Below are 22,810 nucleotides of genomic sequence, written 5' to 3' on the forward strand. Positions count from 1 at the left end.
TTGCGTGGATTGATTCTTATGATGTCAATTACTTGATTGTATGGTCCAGACTCGATTATTTACAGACCGTCGTCATATAGCTGGAATATTGCTGAGTGCGGCGTTAAACAACAAACCAACAAACTCACTCAGTCGGGAAATAGCCATATTTCGACATTCGTTTTAAAAAATCAGTACGTCACACACACACACACACACACACACACACACACACACACACACACACACACTCATGATATGTGACTGAGAAATCTCTGTGGCGGAGAGGTAGCTTAGTGTTTAAGGCGGTGGCTCGTCACGCCGTAGGCCCGGGTTCGATCTCCCACATAGTTACAATTAAGCTACCCCGCCGCCCCCCAACGTTTGCTCGTGATCACCACTGTAAAATTTAATACGTCAAATTGTGTGCATCTGTTGAAATAGCCAAAGGCAACATTGCGTGAAGACATGTATATTCAATTCCGTTGGCATGTGCCACATGATGCCAAACAAACAGCACGTGACCGATAATAAGATCACTCGCCAAAATGAGAGTATCTGACCAAAACTGAAACATAAAATAATCATGAACACAAATTTATTGTCCTAGTGAGTGAGTGAGTGAGTTTGGTTTAACGCCGCTTTTAACAGTATTCCAGTTATATCGCGGCGTGTCAGCTTAATGTGGGAGGAAAGCCCGAAGTGATGCAGGTCTCAGACGTTTACCACTTCGGTGAAACCCACGAGCACGGGTATGGTGCTGACAAACCTAGAAACATAATCGGGGCGAACCGGGATTCGAACCCACAATCATATTTTTCTGGCGTGCCCAAGGGATGCAACACTGCACAGCGAATCACGGCGCCTTGGACGACTGGGCCACCCGTGCCCCCATTTATTGTCCTAAAATACAAACTCTCAGTAGAGCGTATGTGATCCATGTGATGCGACACAGCCTGGCACCGTCGTCTCGTGCTAATAAGCTTCTGGGCTGAAGCTGAGGGAAGACTGTTCCACTCTATAGTAAGATTTCCCGTAGAGATGTCGGATGGACAGGGCTTCGTGAGAGGGCGATCTTCATCTGGTTCCACATGTTCGATAGGGTTGCGGTCTGGTGACCGGACTGGCCACTCCACGCGGACAATGGTCTCCTGATCTAAGTAGGCATCAATGACCCTGGCACGATGAGGTTGTGTGTTCTCGTCCCTGAGGATGAAGTCCGGTCCGACTGCACCTGCATATGGTATCACGTACACAGCCAGAATGTCATCCCTGTAGCGTTAGCTGGCATCGTGTCAAACATATGGGTATGGTGCAGACGAATCTGTTAATGGAGAACCGACTCCATCGTCTCGTGGTAGCACGAAAGGTCCGGGTTTGATCACGGGCCGCGTCATATCAAAAGACGTTAAAAGATGGCACTTGTTACCATGCATAGCGCGGTATAAGGGCTTAAAACAAGGACTGCTCGGGTCGGAGTCAGTATATTGTGTCTGAATGGGGTATTCATGTTAAACTGCAGCATGGTATCTCAGTGGGCTAGCACTATACAATCGGCATCAGTCCGGACTAGTACAAGCAACCACACACATACACGTGCATGCACGTCGTTATATAAGTGCAATAATCTTGAACGCGACGTTAAACCCCATTTCATGAAGAAGTGGAATAAACTGTACACATAGCTAGCGAAGCTATGTCGTCACAATGCGCCTGGGTCCTATAAAACGGTTGACGAAAATATAAACACAAAATATGACACAATCCAGTCCATTGCAAAAGGCAACGATACAATAAGACGTATTGGACAGAAGTACAAACACAACGTCATTAACCATGACAGTGTGTTCATTACTGCCTCAGGAGCTCCTAAGAAAAACATGTACCATGATAAGGTTCACCCAAGCAAACACAAAATCCATCTTTTCGTCAATTCCTTTACGGACAACATTTCGTTGACGACACCGCCACAACCTGATCATACTAATTTTCCACCTCTATCATCGAACTTAAGAGATATACAAGCATCCAGACCTCGGCCTACAAGTCATCCAGTACATCAGATCAGTGACAACAACAACAAACATCACCATCATTCCCAGTTTGGAAATGTAAATCCTGATCTAATGTTACATCAACCCCAGGAACCACAGCAACCCTGGCAGATACAGCTACTGCCCCCTTATCCTACATCCCATGACAGCATAAATGGACAACTGAGACCACTTCCACCTCCTGGGCACCAGGTACCACCCCCATGGCCTGTCCCCCAACAGATAGGGCCAAGCGCTCAACTGAACCCGTCCATGGACCCCGCCTCCATATGGTGGTCGTCGCCACTATCACAACTACAAACAAGTGATTCAGCACAGGACATAATCCGCAAACTTCGTATGTGCCTCTCTGGAGCTATTTGAAAAGATCTATAGAGTATATTTATTCTCCATATTGGTTTGATGTGCCATCAACTTTCTGTGTTATATTAACATACCTCACTTTCATGTATCCAAGGATTATATCATACCATCCTCAAGTGCCAAATTCCATGTGGATTATATTCATAATAATACCAAAACAAGATTGTGCAATGCATATATGATGACTCTCCTCCGGATCAACCTGGCAGCTCAGCAAAACGTGCTTTTTCCTGCCTGTGCCACATTAGGCTATATTTTTGCTTTGTTTTATTATTCTGTGAATGATGTATACCCAGAGTGATATGAACTTTTCATTTTGGAACATACAAGGACTCCATCATACAAAAGACAATGATTTGTATGACAAACTGAAAAACTATGACTTTCTTGGTTTAACTGAGACATGGGAAAACCAAAGTGATGTTTGCTTTCATGGATTTCATACTATTAGTGTATCTAGAAAACATAGTATTGGAAACAGTAGTCGAGGTGGAATAGCCTTCCTCTGTAGAAACGAACTTAAACACCATGTAAATGTGATTTCATCTAGCCTTTTTTCTCTCTGGGTGAAAATAGATAGAACATTATGTTGCACCAAGAGAGATATTTATATAGGTACCATCTACATACCACCAGAAGGGTCCTCATTTTGGACAAAATGCAATAATGATCCATTTGACATCCTCCTTAAAGAAATAATCAAATTCTCTAATTTAGGTGAGATCATTTTGGGGGGAGACTTTAATGCCCGTACAGCGTGTGAGGATGAATGTATTGATAATACAAACATAGATCACCTGCCAGACTTACCCAGTGATATAACCTCAGACATACAAACCCCAAGATGTAGTCTTGATGTTAAAAGCAATAATTATGGGAAATCGCTCCTTGATATAGCCACATGCTGTAAATTAATAATATTGAACGGGCGAACTATTGGTGACAGACTTGGCAATTTTACATGTCACACGTATAATGGTCATAGCGTTGTTGATTACGCGTTAGTCACAGAAGGAATTTATCAAAATATTTCATATTTCAACATAAAACCATTAACATGGTTATCAGATCACTGCCAGCTATCCCTTAAACTTTCAGTAACCACAGATCAACTCCCTAAAATGAACAAAAACATTAATAAGGCCACAAATGTAATCTTTACTAAATACAGGGGTAGAAGACGCTGGCATTCCAACAGCCATACATGTGTTCAAGATGCTACCTCAAACATCAATATTCAAACTGCCTTAAACAATTTTATGTTAACCTCCAGTCCAAAAGATGGTTCTGAATGTGAAGCGCTTGTTGATGCCTTCTCTGATATATTGCAAACTGTCAACAAATTGTCAACAAAACCTTGCAAAAATAAATCAAATGTACCAAAAAACCAATGGTATGATGCTGAATGTAAAGCGGCAAAACGTAATATGGAACACAAATATCAAGAGTTCAATAAAGAAAGCAATATATCAATTAAGAATAGAGCTCTTGTATCCAAAAAAGAATACAAGAAGTTACTCAGAAGAAAACATCGTATCTATAAACAAAATCACATTGAACAACTGGAAACCCTGTCAAAAAAGGAACCCAAAAAATTCTGGAAACTATTAAATAAACTTAGAACCTCATCCCAAAAGGAATCTGTTTACCCTGACCCTGAGGAGCTAACAAACCACTTCAGGAATATTTACAACACTAAAACAAAAATATCTTCTCTGGATCCTCTACAAAATTCTTCAAGACATGGAGATATGCATATATGTGACGGTCTTAATAAACCAATAACAGCTAATGAAATTCTCACTTGTATAAAACAATTCAAAACAAACAAAAGTCCAGGCGAAGATAACATAAGTAACGAACTTTTAAAATCATTATCTTGTTCATTGATAGACCAGTTGGTTAAACTGTTTAATGACGTATTAAATAGCGGTCACTTTCCACAGAGCTGGGCAGCCTCGGTTGTTACTGCATTACATAAGAAGGGGGATAAGACTGACCCTAACAACTACAGGGGTATTGCACTAAGCAGCTGCTTAGGTAAGCTATTCTGTAAGGTTATTAATGAAAGAATAATGGAACACATGGATAAAAATCAATTACAAGACCACTGTCAGTCTGGATTTAGGAAGGGCTACCAAACATCAGATAATGTATTTGTTCTTAAAACATTAATCGATTCTACAAAAAGTAAAAAGAAAAAACTATACACTTGCTTTGTAGATTTTCAAAAGGCCTTTGATTCAGTTGACAGATCACTACTCTTAACAAAGGTATTATCAAATAAAATCTCAGGAAACATATTTAAAATAATATCATCACTATACAGTGATATCTCTTATAAAATGAAAACTGACAAGGGCATTTCACAATCCTTTAAATCCAACATTGGAGTACGACAAGGGTGCATTTTGTCTCCCACATTATTTAATATATTCCTCAATGACCTTCCACATTATATCAAATCTGATAGCAATAATATAACACTCAATGGTTTCAACATTTGTCATTTGTTGTTTGCCGATGATTTAGTTCTATTTGCCGATTCCCCCCCAAAACTACAAGTGTTACTTGATGGACTAAACGTATTTTGTGCCACAAATAACCTAAAGATTAATAGTGATAAAACAAATGTTGTAGTGTTTGGACAATCAATTAAAACAGAAGAAAAGAATACTTGGACCATGGGTGATACAAAAATACTAGTTACAAATAGTTATAACTATTTAGGAATACGCTTCGAAGCAAATGGTAAACTTAAAAACAGCGCTAAACCTCTCTTGAAAAAAGGCCTAGGGGCCTACCACAAGCTTCAGTCCACCATTTTTAACCAAGATATACCAATAGCTCTTGCTTGCAAACTATTTAAGACACTAATCGAGCCAGTAATTTTATATAATAGTGAAATCTGGGGTGTAGAATCAATCCTACTGAACAACTGTGATTCATTTATCCCCGAAAAACTGCAGCTCAAATTTTGTAAATCCATATTAGGTGTCAACAAAACAACACATAACTGGGCAAGCCGAGCTGAACTAGGACTCTACCCCCTTATCTACACAGTATTAATCAAAATAGCAAATTTTTATCACCATGTCTGTTCTTCCAAAAACATAATACTTCAGAACGCTTTTACAGAAAGTACATATTTGGTGAAAAAACGATTAGGATGGGTTTACCAGCTAAATCTATTCTTAGGAAAACACAATTTGAGCATTTCAGCTTTCCTATCACCGATATTTAAAGAGACAATCAAATCTAAATTCAACTCCCTCTTCAAGGAATCTCTCCAAGATGTAAATACAACAAGAGGCACAGGAAACAAACTTAGGACATATAGGATAGTTAAAAATGAAATAAAATTAGAACCTTATCTCAGTCACTGTAAAGTAAAAAAATATCGAGTTCACTTTTCTAAACTAAGATTAAGTAACCATAAATTAAATATTGAACTTGGAAGACACACAAAGCCACCAACCCCACTACATCAGAGGCTATGCTCTACATGTTCAATCATTGATAACGAAAAACATTACTTACTTCACTGTATTAAACACACCCGAGAAAGAAATATACTCTTTGGAAAATTATCTAGACAAAATGTAAATGTAAATGTCCACAGTCATGAAGATAAATTATTTCAATACATCCTATCAAATAATGAAGCAGTCAATATCAACTGCATTTGTTTCCACATTTATAATTTCAAACAATAAATACCCCTCCATAATCAACCGTTGACAATTTTATGTATAAAAAAGAATATCATCACATATATAATATTGATTATTTTGTTTGTGTCTACAGGAATGTAAATTATGTATGTCTGTATATATGTTTATATTGATCATAATGTTTTGTCTCTTAAAATTACATCTGTCCCGTAATGGAACGATTCTGCAATAAATATTATCTTATCTATCTTATCTTATACAATTTTTCAAAGAATATGACTGCCAATGGCATACACACGCCCACCCACACCTATATTAAATATCATGCATACCTTATCATATTTGACTTGGATTATTATCGTCAATGTTTCTCTAAGATATTCGTTTATAACAGAACAGTCTTTAGGGATTTCAGAATGAGACAATAGTAGAAGCACCCTTTCACGGACACCTGGCATCATTACTATATAATAGTGATTTATAAACACATGTTCATGATGACGTCGAACTCGTATATATGGAAAAGGGCTTTGCCAGAGAAGATTAAAGCAAATGTGCATTGGCAGCATTTTTGTTACATTGGAAGTTGTATAGCGTGGTTTTTTTTTATTCCATTTATATTCCATAAAAGACATTACCTTTTGAAATACATGACCGATTAATTAAATAGTTTTCTGTCCCTTGATATCAACAGGGTGGGTAATGCTATATTGTCCCAAATGTACACTGGCATCAATATATTAATATATATATGTTTCTGTAAAGATGTCATTGCACTTTTGACCTACCTATAATTAAAAAAAAACAATGATTGACGACAGTTCTTGTAAATCGGTGTATGGTATCTGCAACCTTATAGCAATGTAGGTTTTTCAATGAAGGTAATGCGCGGTCGTACTAGAGCTATGTACACAATGTATCGTATGCATGATGTATAGGTATAACAATGGAATTCGACGACTTCCTGTTCGTGATTCAGATAACTTACAACATCGGTTATACAGATAGTCAGTGCAGCAAGCAGAGCGGCAATGTACAGAGGGGAAATGAACTCATCTACCTTCTTTATCATACTGTTTTTTGCTAATTTCGTACCATTAACTGAAGCTAATACTGCAAAACACCAAGTCCTCGAGACACGTAGACTGGGGAGTGTCTGGACTTGTGTCTCCAGATTGTACAGATAGGATACAACCCAGAGCATCTGCTGAGTCAGCTTCTTGAACCCGGAGACCTGCAGGGTTGGTGCATCAGGAAAACAAGCTCAGATAAGGTGATTACAGTGAGAGAGTGTGGGAGTGAGAGAGGCGATGTGCTTAACTGAAAACTATTTAAGGCAGATCAGAGTTATATATAATATAATCTTGGATTCGAAACAACATTTACATTTTCTTTGTTAATGAAATATTTAATAGTTTTATAATTATAATTTACCTCAATGTTGTGTGTCCAACCTTGTGCCGTGGGAGACAGGTGCTTAACGTCTAGGACCAAGGGTCGAGTGTGTGCGCCTACAGGGGTGGTCAACACAATCAAAGCCTCAACAAATACAGCTACCAAACACAGACCTTCATACCCCGTAGCAGGAAACACAACGTGTGAGGGTTGACCTTTTTTATCATTCATAGTATTTGGCGCAAGATATGTTCAAATGTTATGTTCACAAAGTGAAACCCTATTATTCTTTCACTATTGAAATAACACGAAAAAAAAACAAATTTGAAACCAAAGAAACTATAGGAATATCACTAATAATGTAAGTTTGAAAATATATACTTTTTACAATAATGGTTTTGAAGGTCATGTTCACCCTAAATTAAAGAATAATCAGCTGGGGTTAAATGTTTGTTTGACATGCAGTAATGGATTATGTTCAAAGCCTATTATGTGGAAAAGAGTCATTGAGGGTGTCTTTGTGACGTTCGCACAGTAACGTAAGCTATGTCTTGGGTCAGTGGACCATTCTTTAAACCAGGTACAGTAAATTATTATTACGAACTCAAAGGGACCACTTATCTTATTTCGTTATAACCGCACTTCGTTATAAGCATATATATGTATAGCATGTAATCTTGTAGTGTGTTAAGCTTACTTTGAAAGAGATATACAATACCTCTCTTTACCTACTTAAGTCCACCCTGTTCGTATGTAAACTTCGCTACCATGTATACAGTCTTCTGCTTTATGTTATAAACCCATGTAGAATATGTACATAAAATGTAAATCATCGTAACATTGCTCGAGTGTGAGGTACTATGTAGTTGTCATCTCATATATTCATGTATTCATTATTTTCAGGTCTGTTTGACCCCGGCGTCTACTACTTATCAGGTCTCAGGGAAAAGTCCTGTTCCGAACCACAAAAACGGCTATATTAACGTTGTATTTAAACCTGTCATCTCAAACAACATCATTTATCATGCAATGATTAGAGTTAAAATCGTGATCCACGAACCAGCCAGTGATAGACACATTCTCGTTATCAGCTGTGGTATGAACAACACTAACGTTTCAGGTCCCGAGCCCATCACAAACGCCTGTAGTCTGTCCCAGAAGAACACGAATATCTTCTTGACTGGAATCCACAATGATATTCCACTTCCGATGTTAAAAGAAGGCAACAGTGAAGAATTGGACATTGGAATCATAATTGACACTTCGAGGTCTATAATCGACTGCATTGTTTTTGCTGTCAATGGTAAGGAAATAAATGTGACATCAAATTATTCAACAGTTAACATTACATCTGAACCTTTTTGGGCAAGGATTTGGTTCAACTGTGATCAGACAGGTACCGACTTTGTTCGTCTTCTCACCTGTGAAGACACTGACAGCCAATCAAAACGTTTTCAAGAAAACCATAAATATATCTTGACTATAGATTTGATGATGTCTTTAGGAGGCAAAAATTGTTTTTCTGAAAAGATGGGCGGTGAGAACCATTATAACAAATGAAGAATCGGTTTCCGTGCTCAAATAGTGAACAGTTGAAGAGATACAATTTCAATCCCTTTTCTGATGTTAAATAAATTGAACCGAATTTAAATTTGTGTGGTTGTACATAGAATGTGATGGTTTGATTAAAAAGTGTTATTTGAAACCAACTTGGGCCTCCTTTTCGGAAGCGCTATTTATCATCATTATTTGACAGTGATTCATAAGTAATGCTAATCAAATAATCGGAATAGTACCACGGACTCTTCAGTTAGATTTCTTATGATCGTAGAAATGGTTTTGTCGCTTTCATTTATTATTATGGAAATTATTTCGTCTATTTTATTTAGAGGTGGCTGACAAAAGAATCAGTTTTACTTCTTTTGACGTGTAACCTACTAAAGAAACAAAATTATAACCCCCATTGTTTCTCAGTGAGTTTGAAAATAAGGCATGAAATAAATATATTGTACCGCAAAAGAAACGTCACCATGGATGACGTCTGACGCAGTTTAGCTGCAGTTATCGGCCTTGGTCGGACGTCATTCAGCCGTCTTTGAATCTCGTCCCACAGGTGCTCAATGGGATTTAAATCGGGACTGAGGGCAGGCCACGGCATGGTTCTGATTCCATTCTGCTGGAGGAAGTCTCTTGTTGCTCTCGCAGTGTGGGCACGGGCGTGATCACACTGAAACTCGTGGTTACGGCGACGTGCAAAGTGAGGTATGGCGTGTGGTCTCAAGACTTGATCAATGTACCAAGCTGCTGTGACAACCATTGCCTCTCCTTGGACCGATGTTCTGGAGGACCACAGGGCCGACTCTCTGTGCAAGACCAATTCCAACCCACACCATTATGCTTGGACCACCCCACGAGTCTCTCTCAACAACACAAGCATCCGAATAACGTTTCCCACGGCGTCGCCAGACTCTATTTCTGTCATCTGATGTTGAGATACAGTAACGGCTCTCGTCTGAGAAGAGGACTCTTCTCCACTGATGGTGGCGCCAATGCTGGTTCTGTGTTGCCCACTGAAGACGGTCAGGCCGATGACGTGGTGTCAGAATGTGTCCTCGGTGTGGCCTGTGACAGTGGAGGTGTCTGCTCGTCAATCGTGTACGCATGTGTCACTGGTGTGTCCCCATTGTCTGTCGAGCAGTTTCCGCAGCAGTAACAAAGCGATCTTGAAGATGCTGTCGCACAATCCGACGATCCTGACGTCGATAGGTGACCCTTGGTCTTCCACAACGTGGTCGGTCATCTGTAGTGTTGTAGGTCTGGTACCGTTGCTGGAGCCTGTTTATGGTCCTTACGTGGACTTCGTGTCGCTGATTTCTTGTCAATCTTGGCATGTGGTAGCAATTCAATAACGAATGAATGTTATCCGATCTGGGTGGAGTTTTATAGGGCAAGAAATGGGGGAACGCATGTGCATTTCAATTTGCACGGAACTCACGTGCATCGGGTTACCACGACCGTTGCCGTGATGCGTTTGGGCGATCGGTTTTATTGTTATCTGCTTTGTTTTTTTATCAACAAATTTTATTTTTCCGGACAAGCTAATGTAAATTTTAGAAACTTTGACAAAAGTTACCCAGATATTTAAATGACAACTTTTCATGCAATGTTACTTGGGGTGACGTTTCTTTTGCGGTTCAGTATATCATGCAAATAACTTTATTGCTGTGTACCGCGTCTCTCTGTCATTATTCGTGCCTCTTAGTACTGCTAGCATGTTACGTTCTTTGTTATGTTTCAACATTGCCCTGAGATACTTGGTAAATTCGAATTTTACGACCAGCATGATATGTAAAATGACAGAGGTATCATTCACCAATATCTGAACAGCGATAAGATGAAAGGGACATCTTCCACTAACTAATTATACCTAAAACAGGACTAAAGCTAAGCCTCGATTTATGATGATTACCAGTGTTGGACTTTGGTTTTCAGTGTTATCCCGACTATTAGTTGGTCCCAATTGCGAGGCATTGTATGTAAATATGAAAAGACCTTTAGCTCGGGATTCTTGACTTCCAGCGTTGAAAAGGACATCTTACAAGCATGAACAATATTGTTCTGTGTTTATATGCCGTGGAAACAGCAAATGGTCGAACTCCTAGAACAAATATATAGTGCTGTTATTGGCGGATTCAGTCAACAGCAGGCTTTCCAGAATGGTTTTGTGCCATTCGTGACCAATTCGTCTTATTTCGGGACAAGCCGAATATCGGGTTACGAAAAGGGGCGAGTGGTGACGAGAGGTTTTGTGGATTGAACAACATTCAACATCAGCGAATGGAGCTTTCCAGAATGATTATGTGCTACAACTAGGGTTATCTGCCCTTGCTGTGTACGTGAGTTTGATCTTTCTGGAAGTTTCTGGACAGGCAGTTTCTAAAAGGAAGGGTGGACCTATAAGAACGCCAAGATGGCGATTCGAGGCCTTTTCGAGCTCTTGTTTCTGATGTATTTACCAAGTGCGGTTTGGATACCAATTTGGAAACACTGAATAGTCGAGAGCACTATTCTGCATTTAAGAAAAGAGACATGCCTCTTTGAAGACAGACAACTGTGACAGTCACATTGAAAATAGAAGTATTGTAAACATTTGTGAGTGCACTTACATTAATTAAATGGCCTGTTTCTCATTGGACCAGTTGTATTGCCATTTATTATTGTAAACCTAACACCGTGTCTATATGATTTATTATTGATTATTCATTGATTTTGTGAGTCAGTTTAGTTCTGTACATACTGGTTTCTGGGTTATCCTCTGCGTTCCAATTCGGAAATTGCCTCGTAACAACATACCATTGTCCAACCCTTCTCAGAAATTGAGACCGCCTCCGTGGCCTAGTGGTAGAGCGTCCGCCCGGAGAGAAGGTCGAAAGGTCCGGGGCTCAATCCCCGGCCGCATCATACCAAGAGACCAAGTTAAACGATTGTACTTGTCACCCTATCTGGAGCACGGCATTAAAGGGTTAAACAAGCACTGGTCGGCTCGGAGTCAGTATGCTGTGTCTGAGTGGGATATTCATGTTACACTGCAATAAGTGCAATAATCTTGGACTCGACGTTAAACCCCATTTCACCTCACCTCACCTCACCTCAGAAATTGATTATATTGACTTTGAAAAGCATCATTGTATGGAAGATGTCAGTGATAATACTGAGTAAAGATGACATGTATTACATAGTCAAATTGCTAACAAAGACCTCCAATCATACTCAGGTCTAAATAGAGGGGTTGTTTGTCCGCTGACAGATGTATTCACAAGAAGGTGTTCAGTATCATAAAGAGAAGGGACAGCCATTTTGTACGGTCATCAAGTCATCAAAGCGGCCTTACAATAGTTCCCTGACAACCGTTCAATATGTTTCAACACAATCCTAAACTTGTTAAAGCTATTCAATACCACGCAAAATGCCTCTACGTAATGTTTATACGATATTTGTTGAAATATACCCAGCGAGAACATCCAGTGTTTAAACTTAATGATCATGGTGAGCCTGAGTTTGCTTATAAAGGTATTGATTTTTCTCTCTGTTAATTGCTATGTTATAGTACTTACTTTAAACACTGCTGTACATTTAAATTGATCTAAAACTCCAACTCCAGTCTCGACCATCATCCGAAACGTTGATTGATTGTTTGTTTCTTATTTAACGCCGCATTCCGCAATATCCCAGATACAGTATAATGACGGCGGTCTGTATATAATCAAGTCTGCACCAGACGAGCCATTAGCTGGTACCATGAGCATCGATCTACGCAAGTGGGATACGATGACATGCATAAAAAAGCACGTCCTTCTCTACCGGTAGAACTCGCCACTCACGCAGTTGACATAAAAAAAACTAAGTGTTTCCTGACCCCTCACGAAATGTGTCAGCATAGAGCATCTATATTGTAACGCAACATCACCATGTAGTAAACAGTCCTTCAGGATATCATAAAATCGACCTGGTTCAACATGAAAGCAATTTAAATTTCAAGAACAAAGATTCATTTACAAACATCATTAAAATATGTTCAGTAAAATTCAGACATTTTCCTTTCGAACCCATCTTCATGCAGAATATCTTCATATGCCATAAAAAAGCAAAACACGTTCTATTTTGAGAACTGATTTTGAAGACCTTTCATGTTAATCTGAAAAGGTCATATATGGCATTGAATGTACACTTTGTGTATGTTGGAGGGACACAACAGAAGTTATCGACATATGTCCGCTAGCATAGATGGGGCATCAACAGAAATGTTTCCAATTGTGTCCACCAATATTTCAACTTTAAAAATCACTCCATCCTTTGCGTGAAAGAAAATATATTAGAGAAAATATACCATCCATCTAATAGCCTTCAATGCAGTCGACCTCATAGAATGTCCAGAGAAAATCATTGGATTCGACTGCTGTGTACAGCAACGCCATATTGATGTAAAGACAAAATATAAGACCTTGATAGTCTATCCAACCAACGAACCGCCAACGTCAATGTATTCCGTGTGTATCCGGCATCCTAAAGACGTCAATGCAACCATGGTCAAGAAAGGAAGAAGCCCAAATCATACCAATCACGTGGAAGATTTGTTACCTCTCCTTCGCGAGCCATTGGGGTTTCACAAAGGGAAAAGAGCTTATACTGGATCATGGAAAGGAATCAAACTTTTGCAACTTTTGGTGATATGGGTGGTACCCAATTGTCCCACAATATTTCAGATTTCAGGAATGACCAACAGTATCATTTTCCTGTACGAACACCATTTCATCCGAATTGTTCAATTATGGTAACGTGTTGCACAATGTGGACTTGGCAGCTCATGATGTGTTTTCTAATAGTACTTCCAACCTGTTGGTAATATAATCACGTGTGACTTCTTTATTTTTGACAATAACAACCCAATAACAGTTATTCAAATATGGAGCACCTTTGAAATAATTATGGATGCTGTCAAAACATATGGGCCAAAAAGAAGGAGGAGCTTGTTGAATGTCTTTCAGAGTGGGTTAAATTCAGAGCATGATGTTGTCATTGGTAGAATGCACAAACTGAAAAAGCGGAAACATCATTGGAATAAACCCATTCTGTCCCAGCCAGCCGTCACCCAAAGTATGTCTGTCCTACATGATACGTTTGTAGTTGTTCCCACCGACAAGACAATAACATAACCATTTTGTGTCAGCATCTCTACATTAACTGTTTGATCAAAGATCTTGGTATAACTGACCGAACAAATCATGCCAAATATAAGGCCAATAACTTAACTGAGGAAGAAATCTGCCCAAAACATGCATCAGTACTATCAATTTTTTACTTTAAAACCTGAAGACATGTCCATTCATCTTTGGTACTGGATTGCAAAGCTCCATCTAATTCCGTACAGAGATATATATATTGCTGGGTCCAGCAAATGTACCACCAAATCCCACTCTCAAAGATTGAACCTAGTCTCTAATACAATCAAGGAAGGATTTTCTTCATATTATCAGAAAGTGTTTGAGACAAGTGCAATTAATACCATGTGGATTCTCTAAAACTCTAAACAAAAAGTACCAAGTTCAATTCTTTAAAAAGAAATTGAGTTTTCAACTTTGTATATCAGAATATCCAACATAACAAAATAAAGGATAAAGTTCATTCCTTGTTTCATGGGGCATTTGTTACTGAACACAGTGACCATAGATATAGTTACATATCTATCTTCAGAGGTTCAGTTCAATTTGTCAAATATGAAAACAAATGTCATCTGCAGTTTACTGAGAAAACAATGTGTGAAATGCCATTGACACTATTGATACCATCTACGTAACATTTAAAGGTAAAACATTTAGGCAAGAATCAGCTTCCCATAACCACCAACTGTGCTACTCCTCTTGCTGATCTTTTTCTTTATGCATATGAACCGGATATATCAATGATCTGTTATCGTTGAATAACGTTCAAATACCCGAATCCCTTCTACTGAATTACCCACCGGAACTTGAAATAGAGGGGACAAAGGAGACCGCCTCGTTTCTCTCATGGTTCGATCTATGCATAGATTCATAGTGACAAAAGACCTATGCAGAAGATTGTATTGCAAGGAAGATTACTACTTTCCCTTTACAGTAGACTACCTTTATAACGAACACGCTTATTGCGAACTGACCGATATAACAAACATAGTCCCGGTCATTTGTTGTATATATGCTGTATATATGCTTATAACGAACTATGGATATTCCGAACTAAAATTAGTGGCCCCTTTGTGTTCGTTATAACCGTAGTTTACTATATGTCCAGCAATATTCCAGCAGATCAATCCTTTTCACAACGTTTGAGGTTAAAACGATCAAGCTCTTTCTGCAAAGAACTCAAGGTGCGTCATACCACTGTTAGGTCGGAATATGGCCCATTGATGACACAGCGATGTTTTGAGTCATGGTTGTATATTCGGTTATATATTTTAGAACTAACATGTACGTGCGCACACAGCAGCACTATCAACCAGAATAACGTCTAACCGCTATTCTCTCAGCTTACTACCTCGCTCACGTCATACATATTATCACATTAAACATCACTATTTCACTAGTGAGAAAGACCATTGATGAGACCATTACTACCCAGTACTGACTATTGTTTTTCACTCGAATGAACAATAATTGTAAGCTTTGTAAGTATTTGATATGGTCTATCCCAATGTAGATACAATATGGCATTTCCCTTCTGGTAATGAAGTATAAATATGGATGGTTAAATGACAGCAAAGACAACAGCTACGCAAAAGTGCATTTGCAGCATCTTACAATAAGAGCAGCATAGTGTTTTTATTCCAATTAAAAAAAGATTTAAGGATTGACTGTGCATTCATTGGGGTCATTCGGGTATGAATCGAAAAAAACCGATGTGCAAACTGTATGGCCATCTTCGGACAACATTTGTTTGATAGGCAGTAATGGATTATGTTCGAAGCATGTGATGTGAAAAGAGGCACTGAAGGTGTCTTTGTAATGTAAGTTATTGTCTTAGATGCCTTGGATGAGTTAGCAACTTCTGCAAACCAGGTAACCTGATTGTATGTTTAGTGAACTGCTGCACAGTAATATAATACCTCTATTTACCTAGTTACCTAGTTCACCCTGTTCGTATCTACAATTCACTCCCATGTATACAGCTTTTTGCCTCATGTTATGAAGCCTTGTAGATTAATTAAATAAAAACATCTTAACATTGCTCCAGTGTGAGGGTTCGTGTATTTGCAATCACATATATACATTATTTTCAGGTCTGTTTGTACCGAATTTCGATTACCTATCAGATGTCAGGAAATGTACTGTTCCGAATTTCAAAAGGAAAATAAACGTTGTATCCAAACTGTCGTCTCCAACAACATGATTTATCATGCAATGGTTAGAGTTTTAATCGTGATCCGTGAACCAGCCAGTGATAAACACGTCCCATTATTAGCTGTGGTACGAGGAACGCTAACGTTTCAGGCCCTGAGCCCATCACAAGCACATGCAGCCTGTCCAAGAAGAGCACGAACATCTTCAAGACTGAAATCTACGAAAATATTCCACATCCGATGTTAAGAAAAGTTCACCGTGAAGAAATGGACATGGGATTCATTATTGACACTCCGAGGTCTTGAATCGTTTGCTTTCGTTTTGCTGTCAATGGTTAAGAAGTGAATGTGAACAATGTAACGTTGTCAATAGCTAACATAAAAGCTGAGTCTTTTGGGGCAAACATTTGGTTCAACTGTGATCAACTAGGTAGCGACTTCGTCCATGTCCTCACCTGTGAAGAAACAGACAGTCATTCAAGATATTTTCAAGAATTTCATAAAATTCTCTTGGCATTGGATCTAGAAACGATTAAGACGTTTCTTGAAAAGATGCACACTCTAAGTCAGTATGTTCCAAACTAAAAATTGAAGAATCGGATTCAGTCCTCAAATATAGTAGTTTGATTAAAAAGTGTTGTTTGAAACATACTTGGGATTCCTTTTCGGGAACACGAGGTATCATCAAGATATAAATATTGTGAAAATAACTTTATTGCTGTGTACCGCGTCTCACTGTCAGTAATCGTGCCTCTTAGTACTGCCGGCATGTTCTTTGGTATGTTGGTAAATTCGAAATTTACGCCCAGCATAATATGTAAAACGATGGTGGTATCATACCCCAATATCTGAACAGTGATAAGATGTAAGGGTCCTCTTCCACTAACTGATTATGACAATGTGGACGAAAGCTGAGCCTCGATGCATGATAAATACCGTTGTTAGACTTGGTATTTCAACCTTATCTCGAATATAAGTTGGTCCCAATTGCGGGGCTATGTAACTTAATGTGAAAAGGCCTTCAGCACGAAATTCGTCTCGACTAGATTTGAAAAGGACACTTTACAACCATTAACCAGATTGAATGATTGAAATGTACTTATTTGTAGACATGAGAAAGATATGGTGTTAACATCGATTGTTTATAATAACTTTGGAAGGGACAGGTCATAGCGTCACGCCAAAGCGACATAGCATCACGTCACAGCGTCAGTGCAGGTATATTATGTTTATATTCTTGTGGAAGTCCATTTAGTGGCCGTGTAAACAGCAAATGATGGAACTACCAGTACAAATATAAAGTACTGTCATGAGTGGATTTGAACAACAGTCAACAGCAGCGAATGGGGCTTTCCAGAATGGTAATGTGCTAATAGTAGGGTTATCTGCCCTTGTTGTGTACATGAACTTGATCGTTCTGGAAGTTTCTGAGTTTTGTGAGTGCACTGACACTAAGCCTGTTTCTCATCTGACCCTATGTATTGCCTTTTCTTACTGTCAACCTAAAACTGTATGTATATCATTTATTGATTACTCATTGATCTTGTGTGGGCATCTTCTGATATTGAAGTTTATTACTGCACGTACCGGTTTCTGGGTTATACTCTTCGTTTCAACCTCAATATCAGTGTTCTCAAATACTGATTATAATTACTTTGAAAAGCATCACTGAATCATGGAATTTGTCTACAGTAACAGTTTTAACTAAAGATAACGTGTATCACAAAGACAAACAATCAAAATTCAAATCTAAATTCAGTTACATGCTTTCAATGTTGTACGCTGCTAGATGTATTCACAAAAAAGTGTTCAGTATAATAAAGAGAAGGGACTGCCATTTTGTAGGGCAATCAAGTCATCAAAGCGGCAGTAAAATAGTTACCCGACAACCGTTCAACATTTTTGTACTGTGGCGTTTGGAAAAAAAATAGTATTGTTTTTATGTCTTGCATCCCGACGGGATCACATTTGTCCGGATGTTTCCTCCACCGTAACCGTGTCAGTGAGACGCATCCATATTGACTTCTACACTTGTCCTTAGTTATTTCCTCACGTAAATACGGATGGTGTAACGGATGTTGAAGCGAGACACGTCCGTATTGAGCTTGGAAAACGTTTCTTGATGGGTATCAATTACCTAGTGGCAATTTAATATGTAACTCGGTCTAATAGATAGACATTCACAAATTCAACTTGTGCTCTTTATCAACACTCCATTAATAGAGTGTTAAGTTGATTTAACTTCGATTTCAGCATTTCATTTAACGTGGAGGACAGCCAAAACTGATGAACGTATTGCCTCCTGGGTGAAACCGACAGGTATGGTGCTGACAAACCCATTGCTGACGAATCTGTTAAAGGAGGAGGAGTGGATTACACTGTACACGTAGCCTTCAAGAAGTTAATAGAGCCACACTATCGTGAAACAATGGTACAATCTGTAAAGGAATGTGACTGCCAAGGGCAAACAAATGACCTTCACACCAATATTAATTCCTGATTCTACCTGGAGGAACATTTTCCGTAGGTACTTTTCCGTGATGTAAGTTTGTATACAGTACAGTCTTAGGGATTTCAGCATGAGGTTATGGTACAAAGAAACCTCCCAACCTCGACCTCCATCAACTCGATAATTCGAAATGACGAATGCGGATTTAACTTAATATTCCGGACAGAAACGTTATCGATTACTCTTTATGATATCGACACCACATTCGATTTATTTCTAATCGATTACAGGATTTCAACCTTCAAACACTATGCCCCTCTCACACAATTCTTGATTAGATGGTTACAATCTGTCACCAAACGGACTTTCATTGCACTCTACGGTGTGGATGGTTGTTCAGTCATCACCCACGGTTTGTCTTTTTATTTATAATAAACCACTGTGATATACACGTAGTTGTAATATTGCTGATTTTGCGGGGAAAGTAACATTAACTCACCCACCATCTACCTATTGTAGACTATCTATTACAAACGAAACTGTGGAGTGTTGCGTCTGTTAGGCGTAGTGACGCTATCGAGTACCGCTGTATTACTAACATCAAACAAACAAAACGGTATCATCCGGTATAATGAATGTATGTCTCAAACATAACGATATAATCCGGTGCAATGCATGTGTATCTCAAACAGTATATTCCGGGTAAATGCATGTATTTCTCAAACATAACGGTACAATCCGGTATAATGCATGTGTATCTCAAACATAACGGTATAATCCGGTATAATGCATGTATGTCTCAAACATAGCGGTATAATCCGGTGCAATGCATGTGTATCTCAAACGGTATATTCCGGTTAAGTGCATGTATTTCTCAAACATAACGGTACAGTCCGGTATAATGCATGTGTATCTCAAACATAACGGTATAATCCGGTACAATGCATGTGTATGTCAAACATACCGGTATAATCCGGTATCATGCATGTATCTCAAACATAATGGTATAATCCGGTATAATGCATGTATACATCAAACATACCGGTATAATCCGGTATAATGCATGTATATCTCAAACATAACGGTATAATCCGGTATTATGCATGTATATCTCAAACATACCGGTATAATGCATGTATATCTAAAACATAACGGTATAATCCGGTATTATGCATGTGTATCTCAAACATACCGGTATAATGCATGTATATCTAAATCATAACGGTGTAATCCGGTATTGTGCATGTATATCTAAATCATAACGGTATAATCCGGTATTATGCATGTATATCTCAAACATAACGGTATAATCCGGTATTATGCATGTATATTCCAATCTCTACAAAAGCTAAGCAGACCATGGCACAAGCATTCTGCTATCAGTTTTGTTTGTGTGTTGTTCAGAGCCTGTAAATAATTGAGCTGGGTCGAACAAAAATATTGATATTACGGGTACGGGTACGACGAGACGCAATCAAGAGAGACACCGAGCCTTACCACCCGATCCATTACGTTGCCTCGCACGACATGAAGGACGTACGGGGAATCTTTTCCGGCTTGGAATCCTCTCAGAGCAAACCAAAGAGAAACAGTCGAACCAAAAACAACGACCGGCATTCAGCTGACATGGAACTTCTTGTCATGAATATCTTGTGCCCCCAGCCAGCACCTCACTGGAAAATTGCTAAATGCGATGTAAAACAATGTTCACTCATTCATGTTATGAAAAACAAGGCAACACATTTATACGGATTAATTTTTTTAATGTCGTTACTAGCACCCCTATTTACATGACGGATAGTTAATGCTAGCTACAGCCCCACCCACCAACAGCTTGCATTGACATTGTACATCGCATGATGGGCGGACAGTATGAAGCAGTAATACAAACTACATACAAGTGCAAAAAACATTTACATTCACGGTATAAAACCTATAACTGTGGTAGTTATTCACCAATTATAATATCGCGAAACAATGCAGATTCGTTGATATATAGGATGGTTCTACTTACATTCCTAAACTGCACACTCGTGTTTTATTGACAACTGAATGGCATGTTTTACGGAGTAAAACCTGGACAGGGCAGACATAGTGTGCATGTGTTTATACAGATATAACGGTAATGGTAGGATTTACCTATTGACCTCGTTCGGAGGACCTTCGGGGTATATCTGTCTTGCGAGTGTAGGAATACCATGATAACAAACGTAATCAAGAAATTGGTTATTGAATTAACAAATTATGTATGAATGGTACATCGATCAACATGTAACAACATTTAGTATTGACTTTCAATATAAGGTACTCTCTGCTACCAAGTGCAACTTTTTGAAATAGATAGATCTGATAGAGTGTCAAAGATGTGTTTGAAAACAGCACGTTAAGGCACAGTATTGTTGGGTGTATAAAGTTAAAAGGCACAAACAACAAAATGTCTTAAACTGTGACAAAATACACATCAATATCGTCCACATTTTAAGGCACATTTATTAGTTATAAAACACAATTCCATAACGTGACCTTCATGAAAACATATATACTAAAAACACCGGCTTTGAAGTAACTGGTACACGGTTGTAGTGTTCAGTGTCTGCACAAAAATATATCAAAGAGATGGAAACTTTTGGATACCTCACGAACTTACACAACCAGGTTTTGTTTAACTAATGCGTAATGCTTAAGAAATGAAAGATAAATGAGCCCAGATATTCCATAGACGAAACGTGTATTTCGCTAACCGAGAAAAGATTGCAATTAACAGAACCGATTGGGCAACTGATGCGTACATAATTAAGAAGGAAATGGGTAACAAGGGAGAAGTATTTATGTCACTGGAATTTCAGAACGTCCCAGGTTCGGCAATCAGAGATGCAGTTTTCAATATTGTTTTTGCAACAGAAGTAATATACATTCGGTGGCTTGTAAATGACAAGAGATAAGACGCTAAACAGAAACGAAGAACGACAAAAAAGTTTATCAAAAAGTTGGAATGGACATAACGGATCTTAAGAACGAATGAAGCAAATTTACATTTTTACAAAGTCTAAGAAACTAATTGGAGATGAGTGATGAATGCAAGGTTTATGTTGTAATGGACGTCAACAGCACTCATTAACATGCCTAGTTCTGATCACGTCATTAGCATAATGGACTGTCTTTTTAAATAGTTTGCATAGAACACCAAAGGCTGGTTAGTCATTTAAAAATGACGCTATTCTTATACTAATCTGTATGCTACTTATGAAAAGTGTTTAAGAAGTATACAGAACAAGAAATGAATTCATAAACAAATAATGGGGTAAACGATACACTTAGGTCCTTTAGTTAATGTAAATACTTAATGCAATACTTAATGCAATGCCTTTCATTCTTATGTCTGTATACGTCATTACTTTGATGATCTGCACACATAGTTAAATTGTAATTCAGTACTATATTAATACGAGCAGTGTTATTTTAAGCCACAAACGTACATTACCCTCACATTTGTGCAACAACAAAGACTAACATGGGTTTTCATTACAATCTCAGCTTAATGGACATGACCGCAGCAACCAACAGAAGCATTGAAGAGCTCCAAGCATTGACAACGGAACCTCCGTTTAAATTATATTTCAAAGTATGACTACAATTGTTCCCATTCACCATTGAACCTCCATTTGCGGATTTGGAAGAAAGGTAAAGAACGAAGCTAATTTCTGTGTTTGAGTATCGTTCAAGCAGAGGTTCGCTGACTTCCCATCTGTGATTTTCAAAATCATCGGTGAGGTCAATTGTTGTATCATTTCCAAACATTTCCGTGTCACTGGCAGATACGAAACCGAGGCTAATTTCACATGTTTGGTTAACATTTCCGGGTTGGGTGCGACACATTGTAACCAATGCCTCTCTTCTGTTCCACGTCATTTCGCCGTTGTGTTTGATGGATACTTTTGGGGCGAACATTGCTCTTGGGGGGACAGCTCTGAAAAATATTGTTTAATCGTTTTACAAGAACTCTTTCCCATCCAGGTATATAAGT

At 38.6% G+C, this 22,810-nt stretch overlaps 1 protein-coding gene across 1 annotated transcript in view; it reads right to left on the reverse strand.

Moving 5' to 3' along the window:
* Window positions 1–20,538: 20,538 nt before the first annotated feature.
* The window catches only part of LOC139472679 (neuronal acetylcholine receptor subunit alpha-6-like), a 54,084-nt gene continuing 51,812 nt past the window's right edge, over window positions 20,539–22,810 (reverse strand). Inside the window, exon 4 of the mRNA XM_071255143.1 lies at window positions 20,539–22,753. Within this exon, the coding sequence (XP_071111244.1) occupies window positions 22,309–22,753 (445 nt within the window). The 3' untranslated portion in view covers window positions 20,539–22,308. The remainder of the gene's footprint in view (window positions 22,754–22,810) is intronic.

This window comes from Haliotis cracherodii, unplaced genomic scaffold, assembly GCF_022045235.1.
Source record: "Haliotis cracherodii isolate W230 unplaced genomic scaffold, xgHalCrac1.p SCAF_1, whole genome shotgun sequence".
In the NCBI taxonomy this organism is placed as follows: domain Eukaryota; kingdom Metazoa; phylum Mollusca; class Gastropoda; order Lepetellida; family Haliotidae; genus Haliotis; species Haliotis cracherodii.